Here is a 12,999-nt window from a genome sequence, read left to right on the forward strand (position 1 = left end):
GATGCAGGAGAACACAAGTATGAGACAGACAATTGCGTTGAATAGAAGCTTAGTTCATCGGGTACTACTACAGTCGATCCCCCAAATACAGCGACGAGTGTTGGGTCTTCGTTCGACCGTCAACGAGGGCAATACCGTTATTGAACAAGCAAACTTCACGTGGCAAAAGGATATGAATATCATTATGAATGGGCATATACACCCAGAACGAAAGAGTTCCAGTATGAGTTTGAGCCCTTGCTTGTATGCAGGCAAACAAAGAGACGGGGGTGATGCCTCCGTGCGGGCGGGAGCAAGCTGGGAAAGCGATATAGGGCACCGCCCCTTAGGAAGCCCACAAACGAACTGGAGGAGTTCCAGCATCGATTTGGATTCCATCCCGAATAAAGAACAGCCCAAGGAACCACTCCCTTTTGTGGCCCCTCTCCGAACGACCGCAGCAAAGCTTCGAGGCTCCCGTAATGGCCGCAGAGCATCTTCTGTAGCAGAACTCAGACAACACGTCAGGATCCTTCAATACGAGTGTTTCTACTATAAAATTCTGATCAACGAGGCGCTTGTGGAGCTCGTCCCTGCTTTAGAGTATCATGTGGATAAGCTCCAGGCCTTGTTGCGGAAGTGTAACGTGGAAGAGCGTCGACTCAGAAGCAGCATGTTTCAGCAGCGACTACAACGTCGAGCCAGTAAGGTTTATAACCAAAACTCACAACCATGACATAATTTCAAACGTTGTTTCAACGGGCGGTACGGCAAATCGATACAGTCCTTCCCCAATGTCTGCCATTGCAGAGTTCACGGTATGATTAGCCGCAATGTCAGGTCTCTACTAACATCACCCCCTCATACTTACTTTTATCGCAATCTTGTGGAATCTAGTTGATTTTGTCTTTGTTTTCTCGTCTTTCATGTAAAAGGTACGAAAACTAGGTATGTAGCCGCGGGTGAGGAATCGTAGTCATTTCGAAGCTCCATTTCTACTGATGATGTGTCCTAGGTATAAGATGCAGCGCAAAGAGATTAATAAGGAGCACCAAATCGGGCAATTCCTGGTTCAGAGTATACATTTAGTATCACATGCTACTACACGTGGTACCTTTAACATCTGCCAAAGTTTCCTAATCATTGATTGGGCCATGTGTGTCCACGACACCTTGTCTTTTTCCATACAGTGTTTTCATTCCACTCACTGAATAGAATGAGCGTATCTGCGTTGTGGGTGCTTTCATCAAGTCCCTGCTCCTCAGGGGCCTGCTTTTTTATCTCTTGACCCTTGACCCATGCGTGACATCCCAGCATATTCAACAAAGCCTCCATCAACCCAATTGCCGTTCCCTCGATTGTTTATTAATTCAGAAGAATTCGCCGCTTGATCTACCCTTGAAGGGGTCATTTGGTCTTGGCCTTCCTGCATGACCCGTATGTCCCTATCAAGGAACGCCTTTACCACAGTCTGGCTAAAGCGTTCCGGAAATGTATCCATACTGGGAACTATTTGAGCAACCCCGAATAATTATCTCCAATATGGGAAAAGGAGCTTACTTTTTGGCCAACGACTCAACTCTATCATATAGGTTATGGTAAGAACAAGATGGCCACGAAGAGCAATAAACAAGCAGACTGTGGGAACTCACTTGCTACCAAAAGCTGCCAATCTACCCGATAGGCCATGAAAATATTAGCAATCTATGGTTTAACGACACGGCGAAAGTATCAAATGCCCTTGTGGTACTCACCTGTTGTCAAAATCTGAAAATCTACCGAATAGCAAAGGTGTAAGTAGTCAAGAGTCGGTGGCAGGAGAGGCAGAATGAGCACGGGACAGTTTCTTACTTGCTTTCAAGGTTTTGAAGTCTACAAAGCGAAGGAATGAGTAAAAGTTCATTTCTTTGTGCCTTACCAAGGCAATGTCGATGCGATAGCGGACACCTGACTCACTGTGTACTTAAAACCACGACACACTCTACTAAGCTTTGCATGCGATGTTCAAAATATGCGTGGCTCAGTAAAGCCTCTCCCTGGTCAGAGTCATCATCAGAGCATGTTCTGTCAAGTCGATTAGTTCTCCGCCGAAGCACAATTACGTTTTTCGAGGCGTGGAGGAGGGGCAGACTCTTCATCCTGGCACGGCGATGATTCGCTGTTGTCTTCATCAGGAGGGACAGGCTGTGGCTGATAATGATCTTCCGGGCCATAGCCTGCAGTCGACCGACCACGGCGGGCCTTCTTGCGCCGCACGTATTGGTGGTCTTCGTGAGAGTAAGTCGCTGGCAGTTGGTAGCCATTCTGGACAGGCCGAAAGGGCTCTGGTCGTTTCCGTTTCTTTCGAAAGTCCGTCCTCGGCTTCGATCCAGACTGGCGGGCGAGCGTTGCTGACAAGTTAGGAGGCGCGTTGGGGGGATTAGGATGTTTGTGGCGAGAGGAGCCCATGACACCAATCGATGGCAAGGTATAGAAAGGAGAGAAGAAAGAAGTCAAAAAGGCAAAATAAGAAACCAAGGGATTGGAAGGCTGGCTGGCTGAGGTTGGAGAGGGAAAAGAGCAAGAAAGGGCAAATCCAATATTTTACCAAGAATATATACGAATTCAGAGCGTCTGCCAACTTTCTCGGTTGGACCCGGAGATTACTCACCCGACAGAGTCAAGCAGCTATGTTAATCTTCTCGTACTCGGTCGATTCAAATAATCGGGCCTGTTCTGTGCAACTCGCCGCTGTCAAACAGCCATTAAAGGCCCTTTGGCTATCCGGCTCATAGACCCTTGCGCTCTTCTTCAAGAAGAGCCAAAATAGGCCGTGCCACCACCCCTGCCATCCCATGCCACCCCCGGCCCTCCTGCCCCGGTCTTCCTGCCCCGGTCCATCCCAGTCCCCGCTTTCGCCAAAGAAGCCTTCAACGGCCGTCCCATTCCACAGTGGCCAGCTGCATATTATTAAGCGGCGCGACATCGTCGCATCGTAGTAACAACTTGTGGGAATCACTAATCCGTCCCTTTCACCATCTTCCACCACAGTAGCTAACTATAATGGAGGTCCATCTTCTAATCCACGACAGTCTTCCGTCACTCAGCCAATGCTCCGTGCAATTGTGCTCGTTACCTGTCCTTGTTTTTCACTACCGAGAATTGAAGCACAGTCCAAATACCACCGCGTGCTTGAGGGACAAGCCTGCTGAAATCAAGCCCGCTGAGACCACGTACGCCTGGCCTGCGACTATTCTCCAACGTTGATTTCAGTTCCCCCTGCCTCATCACATAGTGCCCCGCAACATGCGAGTGATCATAACAGCAGAGGTGGGGTAGGCCGCTCGGAAGAGGGAAAATGCCGAACAGCGACAGGGGGGAGAAACGGAGTCAAACAGACGGATTCAGACCGTCTGCTAGCTTTCTCGGCCAGACCCGGAGATTGCTCACGTAATAGCCTCAGATAACCTCTTTAGACTTTCTATATCTAACACATTTAAGCACCAACATACTCAGCTACTAGACCTCTTTCGGCGGTTCAATAAAGTGAAACAAACGTCCGACCGTTTGTGTTCATCGATCCCCCACGTCGTTACGGTGGCGGCAGGCCGTCGCGCTATGTGGAGGGCTTGGTTACAGAGTGCAGCCGAGCACGGACCGTCCGTTGTGGCAGGCACACACCCCTGGTGGGGGAGAGAGTGTGATGGTCCCACTAAGAGGAATCTAATCCAAGAGAACTGTTTTGATAACAACACCCATGGCATGGAGCCCTGTTCTCAAGGAAAAGTGCCGTCTGAAACAGACTTGTAGGAGTCACCGGAAGTGGCCCCCCCTTACTTCAGAACTCGGTGCAATCGGCGATTTAGGCCTTTCCGTCTTCTACAGTTAAGAGCACGGACGCCTCTTCCCATAAAAGTATCTTTCTGGAAAAGCTAGGGGGACTTTGAGATACTGGAAAATACTTGGCAAGTCAGCATGGAGTCAAAGAGTGGACTCAAGATGCGTATTTACTGGCTGGGCTCTAAAAGTCTTTTCAAGTATCGGTAAGTACCGGTCCTACCCCACTCACTGACCCACGTAAAGCTAGTGCGAGTCATCATCCCCATGGCCTTGCTTCAGCCGCTAGGGTACGTACACCTCCTAGCCTAGTGGTCAAGATTTACTGTATACTGTGTTTAAAAAGACCGAAAAGGTACTGTGTGGGCTTCGTTTCGAAAACTTCAACTGCCGTGAAAGAGGAGGGTGTCCGTACTCTCAACTGTATAATACTTGTCTTAAAAACATCCGTAAGTTGGGCGTAGATCCTCGCACAGAGGGTTTCCACATCCTCATCTTTCCCCTCCATGTCCACATCGCCGTCATCCGGCGGAGGGGATGACGATGTTAGGAACACTTGGGTTTCTGTCGTCTCCTCTGACCACTGGCTCAAGCCTTCTTGGCCCGCTTCTGTCGTTGCAAGTAAGTGCACGATGTCCAGCTTCGCCATGGCTGCTTCCTTATACCCAGGTTGCCGCCAAATAGCCTGCGTGGGTAAGGGCTTGTGGCAATACATGTGGACTCTGGTCTTTTCACCTCGGCCAACATCAAAATCAATGCAAGCCCACATGAGGGTGTCACACGAGCATCCTTATAGACGAGAAGCCATCCATGCGCTTGGCTTCAATCTTTATATGTCAGACCAAGTGCTCGACTGGTGCCCTCTCCTCTGCCCGACGCCAGTCAACCTTATCCCTCCTGAGGGAATCATGTGGTTGGAAAAAAGATGACTCGGTAGCGTCAAATTACCTGTAGAATCATGAGACCTCGGCTGCTAGGGCAGAGAACAAAGAGTCAAACACAGACGCTAGGGGATCAAGGACAACACTATTGTATGCTTCACACACTTCTACCGCCTCTCAGGCGAAATCCGATTAATGATCTGGAAGACGGCTTTCAATACCATTAGTCCTACCGTAGCCGTCCGCTCCTTCTCCAAAGGCTGCCCCAGAGCTTCGGTCAATCTCCGGCACGCCCAAGCCAGCCGTCTCTCATCTGTAGCGCTGGTGTGCTGGGATGTGAGGAAAGAGCGGATCCGACGTACGGAGCCGTGTGGGTCTACAGGGGTGCCCGAACGGGTTTATGTCCCACGGACGGTGTCCGCGGCCACAGTCGTCGGTTCCCGGTTAAGACGGCTCGGCCTATCTACACGCACATCGCCATCGGCATTGCCGATAGCCCCGACGTGTTCCTAATCTTTGAAGCGCTCACTCGTTTCCCTCAGCTAAAGGCCATCATCATTGCCGTGTCGTCTAGCGCCGTTGACGAGACTCTAGTTTGTCGAATGGCAGCAAAGGCTATGGGGAGGCTCGTATACTATGGGGGGGGATAACTCATTAGCAGATGGTCCATCGAGCGACGTCGAGTAGCACAAGGGAACGTTTCTTGGGTGGCTACTCCATAATTGTCTAGGAAACCCACAGGTGAAAGCGTTTTCCTCTCGGGTTAGCAGTCCCCGTGTGAAGCTCCATATTGACCGGTCAAGATGGCCTCGAACGACGCAGGAAAACGCTGACCGCTCTTGGTGTGTTTTTATTGATTGAAATACTTTATTTTTAGTCGTAGTAGAACTTGATTATGAAATATGCCAGAGCCCTTTGAGTGGTAACCCACCCAATGGTTTTCCAGCAGCCAAAGTACTGACTACCCTGTACTTTACTTTCCTTCATCCTTGCCCATTATTAGTTTCCTTTTTACTTTCCGCTCTCCCCTTCCCTTACATCCTCGCACATGATGCTGGCTTCCTTCGTTCAACAGTGAGCCCCGAGTCGCTCAGCACCTCTCCACTCACTCACCCTTCGTATTTCACTTAAGCCACAAAAGGGATCGACAAGTTTACTTGTGTATGGAGTTTTCTTACCCCGCCAGAATTTTGTTAGGGACCTGAGTTTTGGCCTCTTTCACTGATCAGACCGACCAAAGCTTGTTTCATGGTCACTAGCACCCCCTCCGGTGCATAGCGGTGCAACGTTTGGGTCTTGGCGACGGGCGGGCTTGGTGGTTGTGCTGAGACGACTGGCGCTGGTTGCGATGCTCTGGCCGTCTCGCTGCTATAGAGTTTACAAACATAACAGCAGGTCATATGCTATTAAGCATATTAAGTGGCTTTGTTAATAATATTATGAACTCAGGGTTTATCTTCTTTAGGATTAATCCCTTAATTACTTATTATGGCATTCTCAGGTCTTGAATTGGCTATAGCCTTCACTCAAGCTCGAGTGTGATCTAGTTCTTACATCAAGGACGGATTAGACTTAGGGTTGGTGCAGCCAACCAGTCCAGCTCGAGAGTTGGGTGTGGTGTTGACTCGTCGGCCATGGGAGCGCCTTCGGACTATAGCTGCCTGGGGGCTCTTGCGGCTCGCCAGGATTGCCAGTGTTGCTGAGCATGCTCATGGCCCTGTCGATGTCGAAATTTAGATCACTTAGGCCGTCCGCGCCAAAGTCCATCGTGCCCTGAAAGCCTACCATGTCTATGTCTATGTCTATGTCTATGTCTATGTTCATCCAAGCGTAGTCGTCGGCCATCACCGCGCTGAATTCGTGAGGCGTTGGCTGCTCTTGGAGCCCTTCGAAGTGGATCGCTTCGCCTAATCCGTCATGCATAAGGGCTGCTGCGACGCTGTCTGCCGTCTCGTAGGGCTCGCCCTCGCCCTCGCCCTCGGTGTTGTGTTCAACCGCAGGAGGAGATGTGTGTGGTTCCTGTTGATGACGGAACATATCCTGGTAATTGTCCGCCACAGCAGCGGTAGGGCCGGTCGGGGCAAGATCTTCGTCGAGGGCGTCATCCTCGGGCCCGTCGTGTTCGTCGTTGTTGTCGAAGTTGTCGAAGTTGTCGAAGTTGTCGAAGTTGTCGAAGTTGTCGAAGTTGTCGAAGTTGTCGAAGTTGTCGAAGTTGTCGAAGTTGTCCAGCGGTCCAACGGTCGGGGACGCTGAGGTATCGCTCATGCTCCATATGCTCACACCTCGATCCCCAACTGTCGACTCGCTTCCAGGGACTGTGATCTGCGTGAGAGCTGGAGAGGTGTGCGACGCTCGCTGAGCATCCGCGGGTGGCTTTCTGCGCCGCGCCTTGCGCTGTGTTGACTCCTTTTGCACTCCGTAAGGCTCTGCCTTGGCCATATCCCTCCTTTCTTTCGCCGTGAGTTGGACGAGCTCGCCATCAAACACGACCTGTCTTCTCATTATATTCTGTATCTGCAGTCGCCGCCCTTCATTAGCCACCTGTTGAAAAGGGCGCGCCACACGGCTTGGTACGTACGATTGCGCCCGGATCGCGCGGCGGTTTGCCGTTTGGGGTATAGACTGAGCCCTCCCAGATGCCGTGAATAGTGTTGTAGAAGAAGAAGACGGCCGTGGTGTTGCATTCTTTGCCAAGTTCGTAACTCTTATGTCTCACGGTAACGCCTTTTCTTCGCATCGCCTGGCCCACCCGCACAGGATCCGATGGCTGACGCTCTTTTGTACGAGGCTCTGCTGGGATGGGGTCTCCTGGGTGTTCCCGCCTGAAGCCGGGCTCTCTAGGAAAACGCTTTTCGGGGCGAGGAGATGCCCTTGAACGAGGTTTTCTGCTGGCCATCCTGTGCGGCTACCGTAGGTGTCTTTGGCGGACGTTTCTCCTCTTCTAGGAGAGAAAACAACTGCCACCCCAAACCATCTCTTCTCAATAATTTAGCCGGCATCGTGCCCAATTTTTCAACAGTCGGTCGGAATCGTCCGGGTATGGTATCGAGTCCCCGAGAAGCCATTGCCAATGTTGGCCGCTGTGAAGTCCATTCTGGACGATGCATGCTCTCTGTCGCCAGGTTAATTTCGCCATGTTTGCTCGCTACCAGAATGTCGGGATGGTGTAAAGGACGAGATAGGTCAGGAGATGGGAGGGAAGAAAAATGTGAAGAAAGTCTACTTTAGATGTGCTTTAGAGCCAACAGAACGTGCCAGTCGGCGAGGGTCTTTTCTCCCCCACTTGTCTCCCCCTTTGTTCAGTCGCTGCCGGATCCCTGTCAAGGGCACGTGCTAGATTTAGTCTAGATTGGCTGTTGCACTCACGCATTGGAATCTCACTTGCGATTGAACCGCGAGGACGATAATTCCACGCCCTCCGGTGCCCACTTGGTTAAAGCCACGAAGCGACATGCTGTATTACGGCTGAATCGGCGCAATCAACTAGTCATCATGGCCCCTGGGGGAACAAATACACCGGAATGATGTGGTTGTTTGGTTGCTCCCCCACCAAAAGTATTCCAGTGGTTTTTTTTCTCTCCCCCAACACGGGGAGGACTTCCGACCAGTCTATGTCTGTTCCGGTCACGTCAACGAGTGACGGCCCAGTAGTGGCCTCACTAGCTTCGCTGTGGAGCGAGATCTCCACACCAGCTGAATCATGGTGGTGTTGCGTCAAGCGGGTGCACCGGCTCAGGGCTGACGCACGACATTGGCACAGCTGCAGCCACTGGGAGGCCTTGTTAGTCACCATGGGAAAGTGACAACTTGGTTCTCCGTTTCGCACGTTCAATTTGTATCGTCAAGGAACGGGCTCAGACATACCATTTGCAGACCCCAGGGCTATCCAGAGATCAGCCCACAGTTCAGCAAGATGTCGTTTCGTGCATACCCACTGCCTCACTTTGGCTTTTGCCTGACATGCCGCATGCGACGACGTTCTGTCACTTACTTCTTTCACCATCAAGAAAATCATCTCCACCAAGGACCCCACCTTACCGTGGGGCCCCACCCCTGAGCGACATCTTTTGAACTAGGAGCTGCGCGCGTCATGTCCGAATTTGGCGATTTGCGCACATCTCTATAGTTTCCTTCCACACGAAGCCCTCCTCGCCTAACAACCCGGATCTCCCTATTCTCAAGAACCAAATCAGTGATGTCGAGTACTGTGGGCAGTTTCAGTACAGTATGGATATATTCATATCGTACATTCTCGATTCCATGGCCAAGCTACCGAACTGTCTTTTCCTCCTAGTCTGTTGTCTTCTACATGGCAACGAACGTGACTGTCCCTGCATGCAGGTGTTATGACATGCGGATCGGCAGCGGAATTGCCCCCCTTGCAGAGCATGGATCGGCGGGGGTTCAACGGTCGGTAAATTCATACGCACGAGTCATGCTAGCCGAGGCCCTTCCTTTTTTGACTCTCTCCTCCAGCACATGGTGGGACCCGTTGACGAACAGTGTAAGGCTAATTCTGGAGATCCTGGAGAAAAATCAAAATTGGTTCTCTCACGCTTTGCCCTTCTTTGACTCGGTGCCTCCGACCTGTCAACTTCCTTCATATGGGGCCGTTTACACTGATTTGTCATTTCGTAGTCACATTTCATATCACTCATCGCTGCAGATCATCCCCGATGTCATGATCAGTGTCAAGTGGTCCTGGCTACAACTACCGCCAAGGATGAGTTCCCCGGAAGGCCCGTCGAATTCGCCGCTTTTCAGCTTTCAACATGGCAACGGCTGGCCTGGCGCCCACCAGCACGTACCAACCGAGGTACTCTCATGGACAATAGTGGCCCTTTTTTGCCCTTCCAATCCGAGCTACAGAGAATAGCAAGTAATGGGGTGAGGAATAGCACAACGACCGGCATCCCGGGTGAGGGGACCACGCAAGACAAACAACTGCCCGAGCCTGCCAAGAATCATCCTTGCAGCCGAAGTAGATCGACAAGTATGTGTTTGGAATACTACTGATTATGCCCGATAACCGAGCGGTTTCATGCACTGCCTCTTGTGTCCATTTTTCCTAACCATCGTTTTTCACCCCTAATCTTGACCGTGCATCCCGTCGTGAAACATCCGCGCAAGCATTCATCAAAGACCCATGACTCTCGTGCACCATAGCCCCCATCAGATCGGAGAGCCCGGAGGTGACGTGCATCCCATGTTCAGCGCTATCATTATCAGGACATACTTAAGGGATTCGGTAAGCGAGTTCCGCAACCCCTCTGTTCATCATAGAGGGGGCAACGCAACCTGTAACTGTGTCACTGCTGTAACCGCCTCGCACATCGTAACCGCCTCAATTCTCCACGAATTGAAGTCTGAATAGCCTCAAAATTAAGACACTATATGATTTGAATTGAAAGTCACCATGCCTCGATTTCCAGCCAAAGAAAGCGCTGCTGTGGCGCGTGCAGCGCATGCGTATCTATCCGGGGCATCCGCGCCACCGACAACGCGGGCGAACCCCGCCCCAAGCCCGTATAGCATCAATGACACCGCCGCGATTCACCATGAAAATGTGGCCCTGACTAAGAAATATATATATCTATTGAAAGCTGGAAAACTCCTGCCTTCTGACTCCAAAGGAGGCACGCCGCCGGCACTGACTGGGCCGGAAGAATGGGCTTTGGTGACCTTTATCCGCTCGGTTGAGAGGAGCGCTTTTGCTGTGTCAGAAGACTCTATACGTAACCACGCTAGTTTCCTACGGGGCCATCGATTTGATAATCCACAGCCTCCTGTATCCAAAACCTGGGTACGGAGGTTTAAAAAGCGTCATCAAGAGCTACAGTATAAGTCCCCAAAAGTCCAAGAAGTCAGCCGTGCGGCTGCCGAGACGGATGTACAACACATCGACAATTGGTTCAAGGAATTTGACGCCCTGATGAGCGCCCTTGGTATCCAAAAGTACGATCTTTGGAACTTTGACGAGCCTCCCTTATGAATTGGGTGGGTAAATGGTAGCCTTAAGCTCTTTTCTACCCGGATGAAACAAAACACACAGACGATAGTCTTTCAGCCCGGCAACAAAGGGTCTTTAACCTCCGTGGATGCTATCAGCCCAGGTGGGAGATCAATTCCTTCGTTCCTGATACTCGCGGCGAAGGTCTTACTAGAGGAATATACGCGTGCCGATATTGACGAGAGTGTTGTCCTCACATTCACAGATACAGGTTATAATAACTCTCGTCTAGCTGTCCAGTGGCTACAACACTTTAACCACTACTCCTTTGCCGCTAGCGAGACCTTGGCTAGATCCTCTATTGAGGAGTGGTTTGGCTACCCGACGACTATCACGAAGTCCCAATCTGACGAGGAATATGTGTTTAAACCGCGGTACCAAGTTAAGAAGGCGCCGACCTCATATAGGCTCCTACTGATGGACTCCTTTTCCGCTCACGAGGATCCTGAATTCATATGGTATTGTGGTATGTTCGATATTGTCCCATACCGCCTGCCAAGTCACCTAAGCCATCGTCTGCAACCTCTTGATGTTGGCGTCTATCGACACCTTAAAAATGAACAGAAATGCGCTCTCAGGGACTTCATGATGACCGGGGATCTCCAGATCTCTCGATTCGACTTTCTTAACCATTGGAACCGTATGTATATTGCTGCCTTTAGAGCCTGTTATATATACGTTGGCTTTGAGAAGTGAGGCATCTTCCCTCTGCAACCAGAAGTCATACTGGGCCCGCTTCGCCGGCACGCTGAAGAGCGAGAAAAACTACCGTTCCTAGTGACTTTAAATAAGAATAAGGTTTTACCAAGGCGGGTTGAAAAGCAGCTGTGTAATCCCTCTATTTAGAAGGATATTGTTGAGAAGTCGGGCTTATCCTTGAACCTGTGTGTATTGCCTGTGTTGTTGTTCTTGTGGGAAACCCCTCTTTCCCTTTTGGGTTCCGGAAATAATGGAGGATCGGTTGGGCAGGTCCGTCATAGAGAACTTACGTACTACCATATTGGTCTTAGAGCCTGTGGTGAGGACCACCAAGGCCAGATGACTCAGTAAGCATCCGGCCCAGGAATCGGGTTGCTCCTGTCGCCTTGTCAGGCAGTCGGAGGGATACCGGAGGGGTGCGGGGTTGAAGGAGAGGTCTGGGCGCCTGTGGGAGAAGGGCGGCCGTTCGTTGTAGTCGCGTTGCGCGTCCTCGATTTTAGACGAGATAGAGAGATGGTGGCTTAGGGAGGTCTGGGGTATGTAGCTCTAATACCAAAAAAGAAGAAGAAGAAAAATCCATAAGCAGTTCGTGCCAGACAAATGGTTGGAGGACACTTAAGAGTTAGCATTAAGAAGAACTCGCGCTTGGCCAACCTGGATGAAATCTGCTCCGTGGTTCTAGAGTATTCTCGGCGGATTAGTTACATGGCTCCGAAGTGACTCGTGTAAGGGCGATCGTTAGCTCCAACCACTTTGCCGCCCCATGGGCTTTGTGCTCTTTCTTTGAAAATTCAAAGGTCAGAATGTCCTGCCGTGTAGCTTGTTGACCCGCCAAGAGCAAGTGACAACACCTTGTAAGACACGGGCAGAGACCACAGGGCACACTCATTGAAAGAAACAGTTCGAGTAAAGCGTGAGTTCATTATTAGATAAGTAGTTGAGGCCACGTTATCTTTTGGAGATGGCTTTATGAGCTTCCGGATTTACCTAGAAAAGGATGCTAGTACCTAGAACAGGACGCTAGCCAGCCAGATGAGACATTCTCTCGTTACCCGTAGTGAAGGGCTTGTCCATTGTGCATACGCATAGATAACTCCCTCTCGACAAGTTCAAGGTAATGCCAAAGCGGATGATATTCCTCGTGCCAGTGAAAGTTCAAAACATATAACCAGTAGAGAGATCCAGGTTCTGCCAGTTGGCACATGGCTATTAGTCATGGCGCGTCATTCGGCAAAGAAGCGTTAGAACAAGCAGAGTAAGGGAGGCAAAGCCAAGTCCCAACGTCGCCACAAGAAAATCAATCAGCGCCCCAAACGCGGACTGAAAGGGAAGAAGAAGCAGTCCTAATAAGAACCGTCCGGTGATCTGTGAAACATGATTGTGAGTCTGATCAGCAAGGCGATAGTCGAAAGGTTCCAAAATCAGAGGTACAACCTCGCACAGAATGACGATAGCTCTGGGAGCGTAAGCGGTATTAGTAGTGGCGATGAGGCATCATCTTCAGGTAGTGAGGATTCAATGGATAGCACATCTGAAAGTGAGGAATCGATGATCAGCTCATCTGGGAGCGAGGAAACAAGCGCTAGGTCATCAAGTAGTGAGGAGCTAACCCCC

The 12,999-nt window shown here is 50.7% G+C and overlaps 1 protein-coding gene across 1 annotated transcript; it reads right to left on the bottom strand.

The window, feature by feature from the left end:
• Window positions 1–6,248: 6,248 nt before the first annotated feature.
• LRP88_14985 (uncharacterized protein) lies at window positions 6,249–7,413 on the bottom strand (the record flags this gene model as incomplete). Its single annotated transcript, XM_083251318.1, has 2 exons — window positions 6,249–7,106; window positions 7,255–7,413. The coding sequence occupies 2 exons, from the start codon at window positions 7,411–7,413 to the stop codon at window positions 6,249–6,251; spliced, it is 1,017 nt and encodes a 338-aa protein (XP_083092919.1).
• Between the last annotated feature and the right edge of the window lie 5,586 nt (window positions 7,414–12,999).

Source organism: Fusarium phalaenopsidis (genome assembly GCF_050370095.1).
Source record: "Fusarium phalaenopsidis strain FUZ10S chromosome Unknown contig_32440, whole genome shotgun sequence".
Classification (NCBI taxonomy): domain Eukaryota; kingdom Fungi; phylum Ascomycota; class Sordariomycetes; order Hypocreales; family Nectriaceae; genus Fusarium; species Fusarium phalaenopsidis.